Source organism: Neolamprologus multifasciatus, chromosome 13 (genome assembly GCF_963576455.1).
Source record: "Neolamprologus multifasciatus chromosome 13, fNeoMul1.2, whole genome shotgun sequence".
Classification (NCBI taxonomy): Eukaryota; Metazoa; Chordata; class Actinopteri; order Cichliformes; family Cichlidae; genus Neolamprologus; species Neolamprologus multifasciatus.
The window spans coordinates 13,760,305-13,779,892 of NC_140451.1; the positions used below are offsets into that span (position 1 = coordinate 13,760,305).

Sequence of the window (19,588 nt, forward strand, 5' to 3'; positions counted from 1 at the left end):
CACTTTAATCCGTTCGCCCCGTTGCTTGCCTGCGATTTCCTGTTTCTGTTGCTGCTTTCTATTCATTTGTCTTTCTGCTCTCCCGAAGCATTTTCCTATACTCAAAAACATTCCAAAATTAATTAGGTCTTATTTATTCCACGTTTTTTATTTCCTTAGCAAAACATGGTACCCATACACATATACAGTGGCACTTCCAAAGGTGTGTAAACTTAAAAATAAATAAATACTCATCAGATAAGCTGAAAAATAGCCTTGTTTGAGTTTATTATGTCACTAAAGAGAGATATAACACGACTCTGAAGACATGCGAAGCAAAAAAATTATGTAACACAAAAGATCCTGCGTAAGACTTGGACATGCAAAACCAAAAAGCATAGCAAGAAATAAAATTAAATGAACTATAAATAGAAAATAACATAGACAAGGTGTTTTATATTGAAGCATGTCACGGAATAAAAACATTAAAAGTTAATATAACTTATTTCCATAGTGGTTCTGGGCGATAGAGGAGTACCATCCCCTTTCAACTCTGCAGATCCATCTCATTTCTCCAAATTAAATTTGGTGCAATGCATTGAGTTTTCATGTCCCGCAGGAAGCAACGGCTCAAAATAGTAGAGCAAAATGCAAAAACTATACCAAACACAAAGCGACCGTTCGATTCAGTGGAAAAATATTTTTCCTCTCTCAGACCAGCCAGGATAGTAAACACGAGTGTGCTGTGTGCAGTATATTGGCATCCTGCTGCATGATTTCTGGCTGGAAAAGTTCAAACAGCTTTTAAACTGTTAGCTTAGAGCATTTCCATTTGGACACATTTTAATTAGGCATCTTTTGAAAGCATGATCTTGCAATGCGAGGGGATGAGCCCGCGCTAAAACCAAATAAATAAAGCCCTAAGCCCGTCTTCTATGGCTTTCTGTGCAGGAGGTGCTGGATTTGGAGAGGAGTCTGGGTGGAGTTTTGCTGGAAGATCCCAAGCCGCTGCTCTTCAAAGATAGCTACCACAATCTGCGACTGTCCATCCACGACATTCCCCACACTTACTGGAGAAGCAAACTTCTGGCCAAGTACCAGGTGACATAATGCAGCAGACTCGTTATAGATATATGCATATATATATATACATAATATGCATCATATATTATATGTATGCCTGGAATCCAACTGATATTCACCAGATTTCTAAATAACCTTATCACATCAACATCATTAGGCATTGCAGATTTGCAGCATTTAGGTTTTTGATGTCGCAGATCTAAACTGTTTTTGACATTTCATGATTGTGGTTTTAAGTGTGAAACACCACCACACTCATGTTCTTTGTGAAATGACTTGTTTCTTCCATCAGTCCAGTCTGGCGGCACGTGAATAGAAGAGAACAGAACACAGAAGCTTTAAAAAATCTGATACAGACCAGTGACAAATTAAGGTGTCTTTTTAAATTGCAGGGCAGCTGAGCACTGGCTCTAAAAGTCTCTGGCAGTCTACTGAAGTGATTAAACAGCCTTCTTTAAAAAGATATTCCCTCATTTAGGGTTTTGATCATGGTGGCGGCGAGAGCTGTCTAAAACCTCAGTCCAAAATCTCCCATAGGTGTTCAGTTGGCTTGAGCTCTGATGATAGCGATGATAGTGATGACCATGGCATATAATTGAAATCATTCTAATGCCATAAGGATGGGGACATTGTCATCCACAGACCGACCACTCCCACCAGGATAGAAAGGTTTCATTTAAGGATGAAGCTGATCGCTCATGCCAACTTTATACTGTGCAGTAGCCTGCAAAATTATACCAGTAAAATGCCTCCCACAGCTAAACAAAACAACCAGATCAACTCATTGGGGTGCTCAGGCTCAGGCTTTTCCTTTTAATTTGTCATAATGAGCAGTACTATGCAAGCTAAAACAGTTATCTTGCTTCATTTCAATAAGAGGGCTATTTTACAAATGTTATAGCATACTTGACTGCTGTAAACACTCAAAGTCTCTCCTGCATTCTTTTCGCAGGAAGATTGCAGTCTGAACCGTTTCTGAATAAACAAACAGAAAATCTGATAGTGCTTCTAATTTATGGACAGTGCGATTTAGAAATAAATTATCCTCCAACGCACAGAGACCCAGTTGGTGGAAACACCCACTATCAAAATAAAGCATACTGCACAGACCTTTAATGGAAACTGCATTCTAGATGATCCCAGATTGTGCTGCTCGGGAAGAGGCCGCTTTAATCACAGTGGTAGAGAGCCTTTTTTTTCCTGGCTTTTCCTGTTTACCGCTTTTGTCTGTGTGACAGGAGATACCGTTTTATCACATTTGGAGTGGCAGTCAGAGACCCCTGCATTGCACCTTCAGCCTGGAGAGAGGCAGCCTGGCTGTGTCGCAGCTCACCTGTAAGATCTGCGTCCGGCAGGTGGAAGGGGAGGGACAGATATTCCAGCTGCACACTGACATCCAGGAGGTAATGGTGACGTCTGTAAAATGCTTGCGCACGCACGCACACACACAGATAACGCTGCAATGCAGCTGCACAGTTACTCCAATCAATACAAAGGTTGGTCTCAGTGCTTCTCGACGCCTCTGCTCTTCCAGACTTTACCTCCGCACTCGCCCCTCCCCTCAGGAGGAACGTGCCTACCTTCCTCTCAAGTGGGACCTTATGCCTTTCGCTTGCCTGACTCCATCCGCCAGAAAATCTGCGCCAGTTTGGATGCACCCAGCGCTCGAGGATGTGACTGGAGGCTACTGGCTCACAGTCTGGGCTTTGACAGGTCAGATAAAGCATGTTTGTTACTTGAGTTGCATTCTGAAACGACTGTAGGAGCTGCAGTGTTCATCACTGTCTGATATGAGTTGATTTAAAGAGGCCTCAGAGGTCAGTTTAGAATTGGGTTTAAATGAATTAAATTTAGACAGACGACTGCGAAAAGTCATGTTATATCTGCCCGTACTGATTAGAATCTCAAAAGCTGGGCTTGAATATTAAGTTAAAAAATATGATTCAGTCATGCGTGTTATATAATGTTACAAAAATCCATCTTGCTAATTATCTAACCCTGCCTTTGAAATATGATGCTTAGCTGGGTATCAGTATTGGAGTGTCAGAGGTTTTTCTTCCAGTATGTGCAACATCCAGTAATGACCAAAAAAAAAAAAAAAAAGATAATCAGTGATGAAGGACTATTTTTGCTCTCTCCTTTTTCTTCTCACGACTTGTGCCTTCTTTCCTCCATCCAGGTATTTGAACTACTTTGCTACAAAGCCCAGCCCCACAGGTGTTCTGCTGGACTTATGGGAAGCATGTCACCAAGGTGACGCAGACTTGGTCTCTCTGGCGACCGCACTGGAGGAGATGGGCAAAAGTGAGGTGCTAGTTGTCATGACAACTGATGGGGATTGTTGATTGGTCAAGAAACAAGAGAGCAAGACTTTTTTTTTCTCTCTCACCACCACCGCATTGAAAATACCTGCCTATGAATGAATATGCACACACGCCAGCGCAAATCATAAACCCACAGAGCATTTTGGTTGCTTCACATAAACTTTATTACCTCTGCCTCATTTCCCTTTTCACTGGCCCTGAAAAGATCAGCCACTGTAGCTCCATGGCCACCATAACATATTCCCATGCGTGCCATCCACCTGCTAACCCGATTCGGCTTGAGCTCTCCAAAGCAACGTTGCATCTGCGAGGTATAAAAAAAAACAATCCGAGGGTACCAAGGCATAAAGTGGCTCTAAAGTTGTCTGTCAGACATGGTGTTGACTGCCTTTGAATGTTGAAAATGGCTCCATGCTTGTATATATAAATATGAGTGCTTTGGGAAAAAATGGAAACGTTCATGTATTCAGCACGCTGAAGCACGCACAACGACACAAACGCTAACGCGGGATGGCCTGTGTTTCAGTAGCAGCATGAAAGTGCATGATTTAAGATCACCCTCACCTCATGGCAGAGGACTTTTGTTTCTTCATTGTCATCCCCATGTGTGCGCTGAAGGACAGGCAGCACCGAACTGCCTCCAGCCTCCCCAGGCTGCACACACTCCAACACACACACACAGGCAGAGCAGTCATTAATCGGCTCTGAAGCAGACAGGCTAGGATTTCTCATCTAACTGCTTCGACTGATGACAAATCGTGTAACGATCGAACCCTCAAGGTTCGAACTTTTTGGGCATAAAAAAAAGCTGCCTCTCCTATGTTATAGAAGTGCGAATTTTTGAAGTTTGCTTCAGAATTGGCGAATAACTAGACTGACTCTTTATACTGTACCAACAAACGCCTCAAAGCCTTGGCATATCATTCCGACTCACAGGGGTGTTTCTCTTTCATCTCTCCTTGCATTCCTCTTTCGCTCTGCCACACTTCAATCTTTTGAGAATAAACTGCAGGAGAGCTTTCTGGTCATCCCTTAAAAAAAACATCAACAAAAACAAAGTTTCCTTTGGGGAACGCTTTAATTTATTGTCCAGATTTGTGGATTCTTTGTTTTCTGTTTCTTTTCCTTTTACTGTCACTGGTGTTATGATCATGTAGAGCCTGTTTTAACATCTGTGCTTGTTTAGGCTACTGATCTGCTGTGTATTATTTTTTTGATCCTAGTAGAGCACGCCAAAATTGGAGAGTTAGGACACAGTGGATGTCTCTCTTGTGAATAACAAAACTATGTTTATTTTTGGGGTTTTCTTTTTTAATCTTGTGCATCAATTCAAAAAATGTAAAATATAATCTGTAAGACATGATTGGACGGGGGGTCAAGTGTCCTGATGAATTTGCTGCACGCTGTAATTTGGAGGCTTTGCTGTAATTGAAGGCCATTTCCCGAGATCACACATGATTGTAGGATAGCATAGCCTTGCTTTGAATCAAATGGGCAGCAAGGGGACCGTGAAACTTACCTCAATCTGTTCTCTGTCCCCCACTTATCTATATGTCCATATGTCCATGCATCGCCCTGTAGCTCATTCTGCCTCCCTTCTCTCAACTCTTTTAATCTGCCTGCTTTGTGGTCAGGGTCCTCAATCTGTTTGCATTGTCACTATTGTTCCATCAGCTTAAATGCTTTCGTCTGTAACATTATCTTTGCTTAAGTTCTGTGTTATTGAGTCTTTTTTATCCCTCTAAGCAAAAAAAAAAGAAAAAGTGTTCATATCTTAAACAACCACAAGAACCAAAACACAGGCAGTATCCCTCCTCCTCAGCAGTGAGTCATGTCACTGTTTTGTGTGAATGAACCGTGTGTGCGCATATGTGTGTGTGTGTGTGTGTGAGAGAGTGGATGTGTGTGGGCAGGTGGGTGTGCGCGTACAGTATGTGCACATTCTTAAGATCTGTCATTTCTCTTTGTAAGTGCTATGCAAGTACATAAGAAAAAGTGAAGCGTTTTGACTTATTTTGTTTCCTGGAAGAGTAAGATTCTATTTTTTCAGATCAGGACATTGACAGGGTTTTGATTTTGTATCCTAAATTGGTTTAGGAGTAGTTTGAACATTTTTTCGGTGATGCTGGTCTGTGTGGAGATTCTCCATCCGGAGAACAATTGGATCACTGACCAAGAAAGCTGCTACCTTAAAAAAAAAAGCACACGTGGGAAAACAAAGTGGCACAGTGACTGACATGATGACCTCGTGCCCTGCAGGTCTTTGCCCTGAGGAAAAATACCTGGACACAATCTGTTCAGTACTTTGGATCCCTGAACACTGCAGGACTTTTGTTTTTTCTTCCCACAAGTCTTGTTACAGAGACTGACTAGCTGTAGACTACAGTGTTTATTTGTCCAGATTTTTTGAGTGTCTGCTGGATCTTTGGCCATATCTCTGGATAATTTATGCTGGAGCTGTACTGGATTCAAAACGTGCTCCCGTCAAAGAGAGAAAAAACTACCCTTTGTTCAAGAAGACAGACATTTTTACAAAAAACACCCAAAAACAAAACTAAAAAAAACTAAAACTAAATGGATTCAGTGACATGATTTCATCTCTGTAAAGTACTAATTGTAAATAAATGTCTAGCCTTCTTACCTGTAACTAAATATAATTTTTATGCAATAAATTATATTTCTTAGTTTAACAGCTGTGTGTTTGTGTTTTGCTCTTTATTGCATTAAAGCCTGCTATTGCACTGCCATATCTCAAATAATCCGTAGAGCTAATTGCGAGCTTCTTCGGCGCTTAGTACTTAGCACTGAAGGACAGAATTACAGTTAAATGGCATCTGTGGTTTTGTCAATTACACCCCATTTTCACAGAAAATGCAGAGCTGCTCAACCTGTCCCTCTTTACCTCACACTTCACTGGAAAATTCCCTTTAGGTCCATTTAGCTTTAAAAGCTTTTAACTGGCAGGCCGTCTGGTCTTCACATTAACATGGTCTTGGAGGTACTGATAGTGGCCTTTAAAGACTGCCTTGGGTGTTTAGATTGAGGATTCTAACCTCAGTTTTTCTTTATGACTGGGCGATGAGTGGGAAATGATCAGATGAGGCTCTCATATCGAGAAAATATTATCTCATCTCTATATGGAGCGTGCGTTGCTGTAAGACAGACAACACTTTGCACCTGTTTCATTGGTGGCTGACAGTGCGTGAGATAACTGAACCTTGTATAATGTATAAAATGCTGGTATAAAAGCTGACTGTAGCTTCAGCCCTGCACAGGATGTTTTTGTATTTTAAAGAAAAGAAAATGAGAACATGCAGCATTAACTAAACATAATTTTCTCTTTTTTCGCATGATAACAGTCATCACTGAGCCTACAGCATTTTAAATAAGTGTGTGACCATATGAAGAGCACTGTAGGCGCTGGTGTGAAACATGCACCCAGAACTAGCCTGTCAATGGTTCCAGTCCAGCCCACTGTGAAGCCATTAATAATTCATGTTTCCCAATAAAATACACTGCTATTCCTGGTGTGGTGATGCCAGTGCTACTACTCTGTCCCTGAACTCTATGGAAAGTTATTATTTTTAAATTCTGGTGAGTGTTTATGGGTTAGTTCCCAAAACACTGTAGATGTGAAGGCTTTGTGTGTGTGCTCTGTAATGCTCGTGTAATGACAACAAGCTGAATGAATAAAGAATAATGGGGGTTTGGGGGAGGGTGGGTCATCATAATTAGGTTACAGTTGCTTTACTGGTCCACCCTAGTAAAAGATCAAACTGAGTTCTATAGTAATGTGCGAAAGTCTTGAGCCAGCCATCCATCATTTATTTTTATTTTGCTTCCAAGGAGCCAGACTTTCTTGTCATTATTAAAGTAAAGTTAAAGTGATCTTGAGCAACAGGCTGTGTGACATCAGCTGCTTTTTCACTCATTTGCAACCCATACGGTAATGTTTTGGTTTAATTTGTTAAGCCTCGCCATATCTCAGCATGGTGTGCGCTGTGTCCTTAAAAGAATTTAAGGGAACTGAACAAGTGGAAGACAAAAAGAAAATCTAAACAAAACAAATAAACATTCTCTACAGCAGATGAATAGTATCTGAAAGTAATGAACTGAATACATATCAAAAAAGATCCGGCAAAGACCTGATGCAGGATACAGAGATGTATCTGGCCACTCAGTTGATCCATCTACTGGTCACTAAAGCTTCATCAGAAATGGTCTCAGTGGATGGGTGGCTGTCAAGAAAAAGACTGAGGTATGCCAAATTACACAAGAACTGTGCTAAAAGTCTGTGGTAACGGCTCAAATTATTCTCAATATGTATGGAAAAGGTCAGGAAACAAGTACAACAGAGTAAAACAGAATCTGTAAAACAGAGTGGAGGCTCTGCCGTGGTTTGGGGCTACATTTCCACCAGTGGTGTTGTGGGTCTTGTTAAAAGTCATGGAATTATGAACGCAGAAAAGATTTTGATCCATCACGTGTCTGTAAAGTATCTGATTGACTGTGGATTCATTTTTATAGTATGACAGTGATCCCAAATAGAATGCCGGTACAGTGAAAGAATACCTGGACGGAAAAACGCACAGTGGAACACGATCAGTCATGGATTGGAGCCTGAAAATAAAAATTATTGAAGCAGTGTATGATCATCTTCACAGGGAACAAAACAAAAGGCAGCGAACATACTAAGAAGAGCTTTGAATATTCTTCAAGAAGCCGGAAGAACTATTCCTGACGACTATTTAAAGAAATTACAAAAAAGCTTTACTAAAAGATTTCAGGCTGTGTTGAAGAATAAAGGTGATCACACCAAATATTAACTTTCAAACTTGTTAGAAGCCTACCTTACTGTGTGTTTTTCCTTATATCATTTATGTTTGTGCACGTTTCAATAAATCGCTGCTTCTCCTCCCTGTTTTGCTGGTGTTTTTCTTCTTACAGGTGTTGGAATTCTTCTATACAAGAGAGGTACACGACGTGACCTGTGGATATGTTGTTCTACAGTGCCCTCTCCTGGCAAATATGGGCTAATGATTTAAGCATTATTTTTTATGCATTTATTTTATTGGAGTAATAAATGTGATATATGCACAAAGCCACAATATTTAACATGACTCCTTTTTTTGCAAGAGAGAAAACAATATCAAGAAAAGTTTGAAAATGTACTCCCGTCACATATAGACATAACTGACACTTTTACGTCAGCAAGGAAAGATGACTTTACAACTGAGCTCTACATATTGTATTACATTATAATTTGTTAGTTTGATTAAAGAAGCGGCACAAATCAATCACTACACTGCATTACTCTTTCACCATGGCTGTATTCTATAGATATATATCTCAGAAACTAAACAAAATTGTTAGATCAAATCCAATTTAAATAATTCTCATCATTATAGGTTTCATAGCAGTATGCATATTTAAAATATTTGTAAAGGATTTATCTGCAAAGAAAACTGTTTTTGGGTCACTTGTTAAAATATTTTTTGCTCTACATTAGTAACACACAGCAATGCACGCTCCATATAGAGATGGCTCTACATAGTAAACTCTCTTCTCTTTTTGCACAATTCAAACATTTTTCACATAGAAATTGCTGCACTTTCTCAAAAACAAAATGAAACCTATTAACAGCAAGGATCACGTAACAGCAGTGTTCACTGTGTCTGAAAATTTGTGAACATGAGACATTTGTTTTCAGTATGTCATTACTTAAACCCGCGCTTTTCATTTAAAAAGGCTGTAGCGGAAAGTGTTTGACTTCCGGTTTTTCCTTCCCTACAACCCATTTTAAGATAAGATAAGATAAGATAACCTTTATTAGTCCCATGCTTGGGAAATTTGTTTTGTTACAGCAGTGGACAGTGCAAAGTTGCATAGAAAAATTAGAGAAAATCACTAGAATAAGATATCAATAAGATGCTGTACACAGTAGGATAGAATAAAATAAAATAAAATACTATATACAATAGAATAGAATAGAATAGAATAGAATACAAATGCTATATACAATATGAGTATAATGCAACGATGCCAGAAAGAGTATTGCACTTAGTGTTATTGCACATGTGTGGATGTGTGTGTTTGATCAGTTGAAGGCTTGGTTGTGGAGTCTGACAGCAGTAGGGAGGAAAGACCTGCGAAAGCTCCATTGCCAGGCTGGTAGGCAAACTGAAGTGGATTCAGTGATGAGCTCACCAGGCGCCGAGTCAGGAACAGCCGCTCCAGGGTCTTCATCAGGTGGGATGTCAGAGCCACCGGCCGGCTGTTGAGGTCCTTGGGGCGTGAAGTCTTTGTCTTTTTGTTTTGTACATAACTGTTTTGGGGGCAAATAAAATGCTAATAGGGATTAAAACCGCAGAATTAATGATTACCGGTGCTGGAAATACTAGCGCTTGATGCAGTGTTTTGATTTTGTTGTCACGGTTACCCACAAAGCAATGCGCGAAAGTCACGTGGTCTGTCAATCTCTATAGCTGTTGAGGTCCTTGGGGCGTGAAGTCTTTGGCACTGGTACAACAGGAGGTTTTCCAGAGATGTGGGACTCTCCCCAGCCTCGGGCTCAGGTTGAAGAGGTGCTCCATCACCCCACACAGTTGGTCTGCGCAAAAAATCCTTTGCAAACATATTTTGAAATGCCTCCGAGTTTTATACATATAAGCGTAACTCGGCGATATTTCATTTTGCCACTTTGTAAAATTATATGGTTTGAAACAGCTAGTGATTGTTTTAAATATTTACGGATTTAACTTTGAAGATTTTTTTTTTTACCGGAAATGATGTTGCTGTTGTTGTCAGCCCTGGTCAGCTGACCAGAGTTTTTGAGGCGGTACATTAAGCTCCAAGGAAAGGCAGAAGCAACAGCGAAGGAGTCCACAGAGAAAGGTACATTTAAAATATTTTTACTTGAGCTACAGTTTGTATGGGTCGAGAAGGTTGCTCACGTTTCTTTTTGCACTTAGCTAGCATCTATTGTTAGGTCATGTGTAAGTGTTAACGAATAAAAGACAGCTTTTTACCATTGACGACCCTTAAAATGAAGAAGGCCAACAAAAGAGCTGAATAATTTTACAATGAACACCGGGAGTCGTAAAAACTGCTGCTAGCAGCATACTTTGTTAAAAGAAGCTGTTTTTACTTACTGTTACTATTGCTTTTTCGTGCGTAAGCATCACGTGAATATTTGTTCCTCATCAGCACATCACGATTTTAAGATGCAAAGTCAGCTATGTCCTTTCACGTCAGTGGCCTTTAATGACCTGCTTTTTGACGTGATAAAGCCGTGCTAGTTTGAACCTGCTCTGTTTCGTTTGTCTGTTCCTGCCTGCGGTGTTCAAACACTCCAGGCAGCCTTCTGTTCTGGTCTCATGAGCGGTCCTGTTCGCATCACTTGCCACTTATTTTTAGCGTCTTTCATGTGATACTTTACTTTTAAGAAAGAGTGGAGACGCTTTATAAAATTGCCGAAAGCCAGTATTATGGTTCAACAAGAACATGCCCTAATATGATAATTGACATAAATGCTGACTTTTCCTTCTGATGGAGCATTTAGTTGTGGGTTCAAATCCGTAGTTGCAGTGGCCCATTAAGAAATGACATTGGTCTCCTTTGACAGTGCACAGCAGGTCACAAACACAGGATACTTATATTATTATTTTTTTTATTTCTTACATGTTATAAAGAAACAGATGTGGAAGATGCAAGACTACCTCCAACACTGAATGAAATTGATCATGTCAGGTGGCTGATTCACCGGAATTTCTGTCAGCGTCAGTGACCTCTCCAGACTATGGGCTCCGAGCAAACGTGGTTGTCTTTTCCCATCTGTGGACAAGTTCTAATAAAAGTAAGCGTTATAATAACAATATAATGTCAGTTCCTCAGTGAACTTGTTTTGTTCTCATATTTTTCTTCTTCTCCTCCTCCACAGCTTTCTGTTTAAAACTTCCTGCCTTAGTGCTCTTCACTTTTGCAACCTTCGCTTTGTGAGTGTCCGGCACGCAGTCTGTGGAAATGGACGGTACAGGACCTGTGCACCCCAGTCTTAACTCATCATATCTTCCTAATGCACTTGGTAACCATGATGAATCTGATGAGGAAGACGAAGAGAGCGAAGACCATAGCCTCTCTGCATCTCTTCTGCCCCCAAATTCCCCACCACCTTTGGCTGTGCGCTACAGTCCAGAGGACTCGTACTATTTGGTGTACATCATTTTCTTTCTGATGGGCATTGGATCCCTGCTGCCTTGGAACTTCTTCATAACAGCTAAACACTACTGGCTCTATAAACTTAGCAACAACACTCATCACAGCGGCAACGAGGAGCAGCATTCAGACCTCAGTGTGAGTGCTTAACGCAGCGTGATATGCATGTTTTTCACAGGAAGAAACACATCTGGGCAATTCTGCATGCTTGTGACATGAAGCTGTTGCAACCCCGTCTGGGATCATATGACTTGCTGTCTTTTTGCATCTCATTGAAATCGATTGCAGCCTGCTCCCAGGCATTGTGGAATTTGTTCATTTGTTCTCGCTCATGGTGACACTTGTATACATTAATGTGTAAGAAAAACATAAAGCAAACTGCCATTAAGTCTTGATAAATTTTTGATTTTGCAAGATAAACACTTGCTTAGACTTGGAGGAAATGGCTATTACAGATTTATTTATTCGTTTCACCCTCCCCTTTCACTTCCTTTTTCTTTCGTGTGTCAGATGCCATATGCATACATAACTCTGCTTTTATTCAAGTGAATACTGAGCAAAAATATTTTCTTTTATCTCTCTGTTCACAGGATTACTTTGAAAGTTATCTGTCCATGGCCTCCACTGTGCCCTCTGTGTTGTGTCTGATCCTCAACTACGTTTTCGTTAACAGGTTAGCTCCCCATACACACACACAGGTCAGTCCTCTCTGAGAGTTTTCTGTCTTTCACAGTTCATCCTTGCTGTTCGGTTACTGGATGATTGGACGGTACAATGTCACATTTGTCCTGTCTAGGTTCTTAAAGGACAGGGCAGCGGTGATCTAATTTATGTTGGAACATTTGATCTAGTGTGTCTCTTCACCCTCTCTCTGGATTTTTGTTGAGCTGTGTTTATTATTGGGGTGGATAATTAAAGGCTAGCTGTGTCACATTAGGCCAGACTGCGTGTGTGCGTAATAGTTTATAACATGTTTAAACAACACAACAAAAGAAAAAAACATGTAAACCCATTGTGAACGGTCAAATGAGGATACATGTGACTTTTGCATCACTTTGGATGACTCTGTGCTCTTGCCAGCCAGTACAATTCAGCCTCTATGCACATTTCTCAGGGAGATGGGTCACTTGACCTGAGGGTTTTACCATGGTAGCCTTGTGGATGGGCCTTTTTGAGAGAACCTCAAATTTGGGGTGAAATCTGGTCAAGTGAAGTTGCCTTTCTCCCTTGTTCTCTTTGTTGTTTACTTCCAACTCCGATGGTTTATCCTGCTCATGAACTTGAAAACAGTTACAGTACTGTGGAAAAGCATTTTTCCCTTCCTGATTTCTTGGGGGGTTTTGGTTGGGTTTTTTTTGGACATATTCATCACATTTACATGTTTCAGATCATCAATATTAGTTTTTACATTCTCGTTTCATTTCAACCCCTACACAGTTTCTCAGGGCGATGCATCACTTGACCAAGGAGGAAACCACTGCTGGCCAAAAACAACACGAAGGCCCGTCTCACATTTTGCCAAAAAACATCTTGAAATCTTTCTGTGAACTAACTAGACAAAAGTTGAACTTTTTGGAAGGTTTCAGTCCCGCTACATCTGACATTAAACTAACACAGCATTTTATGAAAATAACAACATATCAACAGTCAAACAGTGTAGTGTGATGGTCTCTGGTTGCTTTAGGACCTGGACAGTTTGTTGTAATTGTTGAGACCATGAATTTGTCTCTCTACCTGTAACTGGAAAATGTCCGGTAATTAGTTCAGTCCTGAAGCACAGGCTCACTTGAGTTATGTAGCAGGACATTGATCCGAAGCACACTAGCAATTAAGTTTGGTTTTTTTTGTTTATGTTATTTTTCTTTAATTATTTATAATAATCATTTACAAACTGTATTATGGATCTTCTTTGATTATCTTTATATTTTGTTGATCTGAAACATATAAGTGTCATATATGCTCCAAAGAGCTAAAAGATTGGGCTGTTAGAGCGCTGTATGAAGGAAAATGTAAAAGCTGATTTGACGTCCATGTTTACTTTTGTAAACCCAATTATGTTAACAGAGCTCAAAGATCTTTCTGCCTAATCCCAGTATGTGTTTGTGTTCATAGGGTGTCTTCAAGAATTCGAATCCTATCATCGCTGTTTGTGATCCTGTTTGTGTTCGCGGTGACCACAGCGCTGGTGAAGGTGGACACGTCAAACCACAGGATGGGATTCTTAGTCGTCACACTGGTCAGTGTGGCCGTAGTCAGCGGAGCCTCCAACATCTTCTATGGTAGCATTTTCGGGATCAGTGGCCACTTTCCCATGAGGATCTCTCAGGCCCTCATATCAGGTAGAGATCTTGTTCAAGTCAAGTTAGAGATGTCTTTTGTTGACACTGGTGTCTTTTATTAAAGTGCATGCTCACAAATATTTTCTCATGTTTTCAAATCTTGATTATGTGCTGCTTCATGAAGATGATTTCACTGTATGTAGTAACTTCTTACATCACATTGTACGAGTATAGTTTCAATTTTCAGTTTTATTTGTCATATGCAAGTTAGCACAGGGTCAACATTGCAATGAAATGTGTTTGACGAGCAGCAGTCACTCAGCAGCATGGTACAGTAGAAGAAAATATAATAAAATTAAATAATAAAAAAATATAAATAGAAAAATAGTAAAGAGCAAAATATTAGAGAGACGTGGTAAAAGAGAAAAGATGACTAAATATATATGTATCTATAAATATAAATATATATACACTAGTGATTAAATAAGAATCTTGAAAAGAAATATGACGAGAGGGCAGATGGGATATTGCACAGGAATGAGCAGCAGAAAATTACAGTATTGCACTTTTTAAATATAAATATCAATAACAATAAAGTGGAGTGACCAGTGCAGATTAAACAGAGTACTTGTGAAGCTGCAAGGTAGCTTCTGAGTGCGTCCTGTGGACTGTGTTGTGTGTGTTTAAGTGTTGAGGTGTCGTATGGCTTGGTGGTAAAAACTGTTTTTAAGTCTTGTAGTCCGAGCAGACAGACTCCTGTAACGTCTGCCAGATGGTAACAAGGAGAACAGCTGATGTGCTGGGTGGCTGTGGTCCTTGATGATGCTGTGTGCTTTACGGAGGCATCGCTGGAGATAAAGTCCTGAATGGCAGGAAGCCTCGTGCCAGTGATGTGCTCTGCTGCCTTCACCACCCTCTGTAGTGATTTACGGCTGCTGGCAGAGCAGCTTCCGTACCAAACTGTGATGCAGCTCGTCAGCAAGCTCTTGATTGCACACCTGTAGAAATTTGAGGTGATGTTGGCGTTCATGCCAAACTTCCTCAGCCTCCTTAGAAAGTAAAGCCGCTGGCGAGCTTTCCTGATAGCAGTGTCTGTCCAGGAGAAGTCCTCGGTGATGTTGACTCCAAGGAATTTGAAGCTGCTGACCCTTTCGACCTTGACACCGTTGATGTGGATGGGCTGGTGTTCCCTGACTGGCCGTTTCCGGTAGTCCACTATCATTTCTCTAGTTTTGCTGATGTTGAGAGTCAGGTTAATTTCCAGACACCACTCGTACAGTGCCATCACCTCCTCTCTATAGGCCGTCTTGTTGTTGTCTGTGATGAGGCCTATGATGGTTGTGTCATCCGCAAACTTGATGATGATGTTGGACTCGTGTTTAGCAATAGGGCTGGGCGATATGGCCTGAAATTCATATCGCGATATAATTTGAAGCATGTGAGGTAACGATATATATCACGATATATTCTTTTCCTCTATATAACGTATTTTCCACACTATAAGGCACACTTAAAATCCTTTAATTTTCTCAAAAATCGAGATTGTGCCTTATGTATGAATTCTGGTTGTGCTTGCTGACCTCGAACCGATTTTGGCTGCAGAAATCTGTTAAAAAATGTTTTAGTACAACTGCTTGATGGATTGTCAGAGCATTACGGCTGCCGTAGTGAGGAGCTTCGCGGAGTAATCTGGGTCCAAAACTCCGTCCACTTCAGGTCCCAAAGTCAAACGGACACTGAGAGTTGAAAACGGTCTAAATTCTTTCATCTTTAATTAAATCATCAGCGTTGCTGCTTTATCGGGTGTAACAATTCATTTTTACATCCATGAAAACAGAATTTATTAAATTTAACGGAGTTAGAAGTTAACAGGAAGTTAGCTCGCTGGTTTCCACCTAAACATTTCATACCATGTTCTGACTGAGAGATTTTTGAAACTAATTAAGACGTACAGCTCTGCTATCACTTCCACCATAAATGAAGACAGAAAACTAAACAGCAGTGGCGTTTGCAGGGTTACTGAAGTTGGACTACCTGGTATATAATGTTGTGCTACGTGATTGCTAGCGACACTAAAAACAGAAATTCTAAGAACATTTTACAAGATCAGACCGACCAGACGTGTGGAGGCATGAAATAAAGGAAGCATTTCAATGTGTCTCCCAAGTGTGACAGTATAAGAGTTAACACTTTCTCTTTGAAGCATAGCATGGGAGTATCCCAAAGTGCTGAAGCCTCAAAGCAGCTCAAATTTAGAACCTATTTGTGTCTTCACTGCAGTTTTTACCTATTTTTAGCATAACATTAGCACAGTGAAGCTGGAGGATGAACGCCAACTTTTTTTGCACTCGATAAAAGTTAACGTAAGGGATTCTGGTGGTCAGGGACAAATGCAATCGTATAGCAGGATGCTATACACGGGCCAAACTTCCTTCAGTCAGGAGAACAACTGAGATTATTCATCCACAATACGAGGTTAGTTATTAATATACTGCAACAACATGGGAATAGAGCAGCTGTAAGAGAATTCAACATTAATGAATCAATGGTACAGAAGTGGAGGAAGCACAGCTTTTGTCTTTCCCCATATTTCAAAAGTGCTTCATCTCTTTGCTATGACTGTCGCCCGCAATAATTTGCAGATGATAATGGTTTTAGCCGCTGCCGCTGCGATGCTTTCAACCAAAACAGGCGAAGCTTGATGACATCATCAACATGCGATAGAGCGATATAGTCAAAATCTCCATCGTTGGCCAAATTTATATAGTTTCTATCGTATATCAGTGGCTCTGTTTGTCTGATAGGCAAACTGAAGAGGGTCCAGTGTATCAGGGAGGGAGGAGCAGATTTGACCAGCCGCTCCAGGCACTTCATGATGATGGATGTCAGTGCAACAGGACGGTAGTCATTCAGACAGGAGACCACTGATTTTTTTGGGAACGGGAATGATGGTGGATGCTTTGAGGGACGTGGGGACACCGACTGCCTCAGGGAGAGGTTGAAGATGTTGGTGAACACCTCTGCCAGCTCGTTTGCACACACTCTGAGTAGCCGGCCTGGGATGCCGTCTGGTCCTGAAGCTTTGTGAGGATTGACCTTTTTAAAGGTCCATCTCACTGCTTCTGTTTTCAAAGTTAAAGTTGCAGCCTCACTGTCCTCCTGAGGGTAGAGGATCTGCTGTCTGTTGTCTGCGTCAAAACGAGCATAGAAGTTGTTAAGCTCATCTGCGAGAAATGCAGTGGGCTGAACACTGACTGTGTTGTCCTTCTTGTAGTCAGTGATGCAGCAAAGTCAATTCCACAGTCGCCTGGTGTCAAAGCTGTGGACTGGACTCCATTTTGTTCCTGTAGTCCTTTCTGGCCTTTTTTATGGACTTTCGGAGGTCGTACCTGGCTGCTTTATATGCATCAGCATCCCCGGAGTTAAAAGCAAAGGTCCGCACTTTTAGCTTGGCGCGAACGTCTTTATTTACCCAGGGTTTCTGATTTGGATATATGCGGACAGTGGTTTTTGTGATGGTATCATCCATGCACTTTCCAATATATCCAATGACAGAGTCTGTGAGTTCATTGATGTTGCCGTCAGCTGCATCCACAAATATCTGCCAGTCAGTTGTCTCAAAGCAGTCCTGCAGGACCTCCTCAGCCTCACTGTCCCATTTGTAAATAACCCTGGAAGCTGGTTTTTCCTGTTTCAGTCTTTGTCTGTATGCAGGCAGCAGCAGTATGGAACAATGGTCTGCCTTACCAAAAGCTGGGCAGGGGAGGGGTTTGTAGCAGTCTTTGAATGGAGTGTAACAATGGTCCAATGTTTGATCACCTCTTGTGGGGAAGGAGATGTGCTGATAGTATTTGGGGAGAACCTTCTTCATGTTGGCTCTGTTGAAGTCTCCCAGCATAGCATCTTATAGTAAAGATTAAGAATTTGGGATGCTGGATCACTGCCTCTCTTTCTCATTTCCTTTCAGCCTGCTTTCTAATAAAGCATATAACATTTAAAAAGAAAACAAACAAACAATCAATTTAAAGAGGCAACAATGCAAGACTTTTATCTACTGCACAATACTTAAACCAAGCTCCTTTTCTGCTTCAGGTCAGGCTATGGGAGGTACACTGAGTGCTTTAGCCTCAATAGCGGACCTAGCCATAGCTAAAGATGTGACAAACAGCGCTCTGGTCTATTTCCTCACGGCGGATGTCTTCATTTTGCTTTGCATCATCACATATTTGCTGTTGCCCAGGCTGGCATATTCAAGGTCAGTAGTTCTGGTTTCCATGTGGTTAAATACACCACCAACCACATCTGTATTTTGAACGTACAAATGTGCTCTTGTGTAGTTTATATCATTATTTGTGATTTCACCTGAACCAGTGTTCGTGTCATACACAGGGTGGGTTTAAAAACCCCTCAAAACAATTATAATAAATTAAGATCTCGAATGGGTTCTAAATGAACCTGTGCCAGTCATTTTGTGCATATTGTATTTTTAGTTAATGCATTAAATGCATGTGAAATAAATGTATTTAATGATGAAGCAACTATAAATCAATAATAATAACGAACCTGTTCCAATTCACCATTTTTATTCTTTAGACACTACATGGCATGCAGTAGTCCAGGTGGGATGAGCGAGGATGAAGGTGCTGGAAACAAAACCCCACCTCTGCGACCCATCCTTAGGAAGATTTGGCTGCTCGGACTGAGTGTCTTCTATGTCTTTGCTGTCTCCATCATGGTATTCCCTGCTGTATCCTCAGGAATACAGTCTGTTAACAAGGATAGTGGCAGCCCCTGGACAACTGCTTACTTTGTGCCTCTTAGCTGTTTCCTCCTGTACAACGTAGCAGATTTATTTGGCAGGATGGCCACAGCCTGGCTGCAGGTCCCTGGTCCCACAAGTAAAGTCCTGCCTGTGCTGGTGCTGTGTCGCTCCGTTATGGTACCACTCCTCATGCTCTGTAACTACCAGCCAAGGGATCACCTCCTTACGGTAGTGTTCAATCATGATGCGTATCCGGTGCTCTTTAACTGCCTGCTGGGTCTCTCTAATGGCTACTTAGGCACACTGCCAATGATCTACGGCCCAAAGGTGGTACATCGAGAGCTGGCAGAGGCCACGGGAGTGATCATGTCTTTCTTTCTTGCTCTGGGACTGGCTGTTGGATCTGCATTGTCTGTGCTCATCGTGCACTATATCTGATCAGGCTGGTACACAGTAACCTGGTAATGTTCAGGTGGATCAGAACTGCAGCATGCACCAGTAAAGTCAGGTATCTGCTCAGGGGGAGTTGCCAATAAGCTTTTCACTTGACCAACATGCCTTAATTTCTTTATACCTCGCATTAATATGTTTACATTTATGAAGTGATTTGCAATCACAACTGATTTTAAAATTGTAAAAAATCAGATGACAATTTTGGAGTACTCAGTAAATTGTAAAAATAACATTTACTTTTTTTAAAATAAGGCTTTGGGTGAAAATACTTGGTTAAAGGATTTCGAACATGTGGCTTGATCCTGTCTACCTGCTATAAACCTCGACACGTTTTGATGAACAGTTTAAAAAAAAATCTACATGCTGTGGTTTGCCTTCTCACAGTATTGCTGTACTACATTACTACTGGCTGTATTGATGGACAACAAATAAAACTCTGGGAGAGGTTTTATTTGTGAGGATCATTAGTTTTTAATAAGTACACCATTGTCTTG

The 19,588-nt window shown here is 41.0% G+C and overlaps 2 protein-coding genes across 4 annotated transcripts in view; both read left to right on the forward strand.

Annotated features, from left to right (window-relative positions):
- unc5b (unc-5 netrin receptor B) overlaps nt 1–6,076 on the forward strand; it is a 53,180-nt gene extending 47,104 nt beyond the window's left edge. For all 3 annotated transcript variants that reach the window (XM_085181962.1, XM_085181961.1, XM_085181963.1), the window contains 4 exons: nt 931–1,080; nt 2,301–2,465; nt 2,597–2,775; nt 3,242–6,076. In XM_085181962.1, coding sequence (XP_085038088.1) covers nt 931–1,080; nt 2,301–2,465; nt 2,597–2,775; nt 3,242–3,407 — 660 coding nt within the window. In that variant the 3' untranslated portion in view covers nt 3,408–6,076. The remainder of the gene's footprint in view (nt 1–930; nt 1,081–2,300; nt 2,466–2,596; nt 2,776–3,241) is intronic.
- Nucleotides 6,077–9,908: 3,832 nt separating this feature from the next.
- On the forward strand, nt 9,909–19,545 carry slc29a3 (solute carrier family 29 member 3). Its single transcript, XM_085181976.1, has 7 exons — nt 9,909–10,280; nt 11,078–11,241; nt 11,326–11,738; nt 12,191–12,273; nt 13,713–13,939; nt 17,972–18,134; nt 18,473–19,545. The coding sequence occupies exons 3-7, from the start codon at nt 11,409–11,411 to the stop codon at nt 19,077–19,079; spliced, it is 1,410 nt and encodes a 469-aa protein (XP_085038102.1). The 5' UTR covers nt 9,909–10,280; nt 11,078–11,241; nt 11,326–11,408; the 3' UTR covers nt 19,080–19,545.
- Nucleotides 19,546–19,588: the final 43 nt, after the last annotated feature.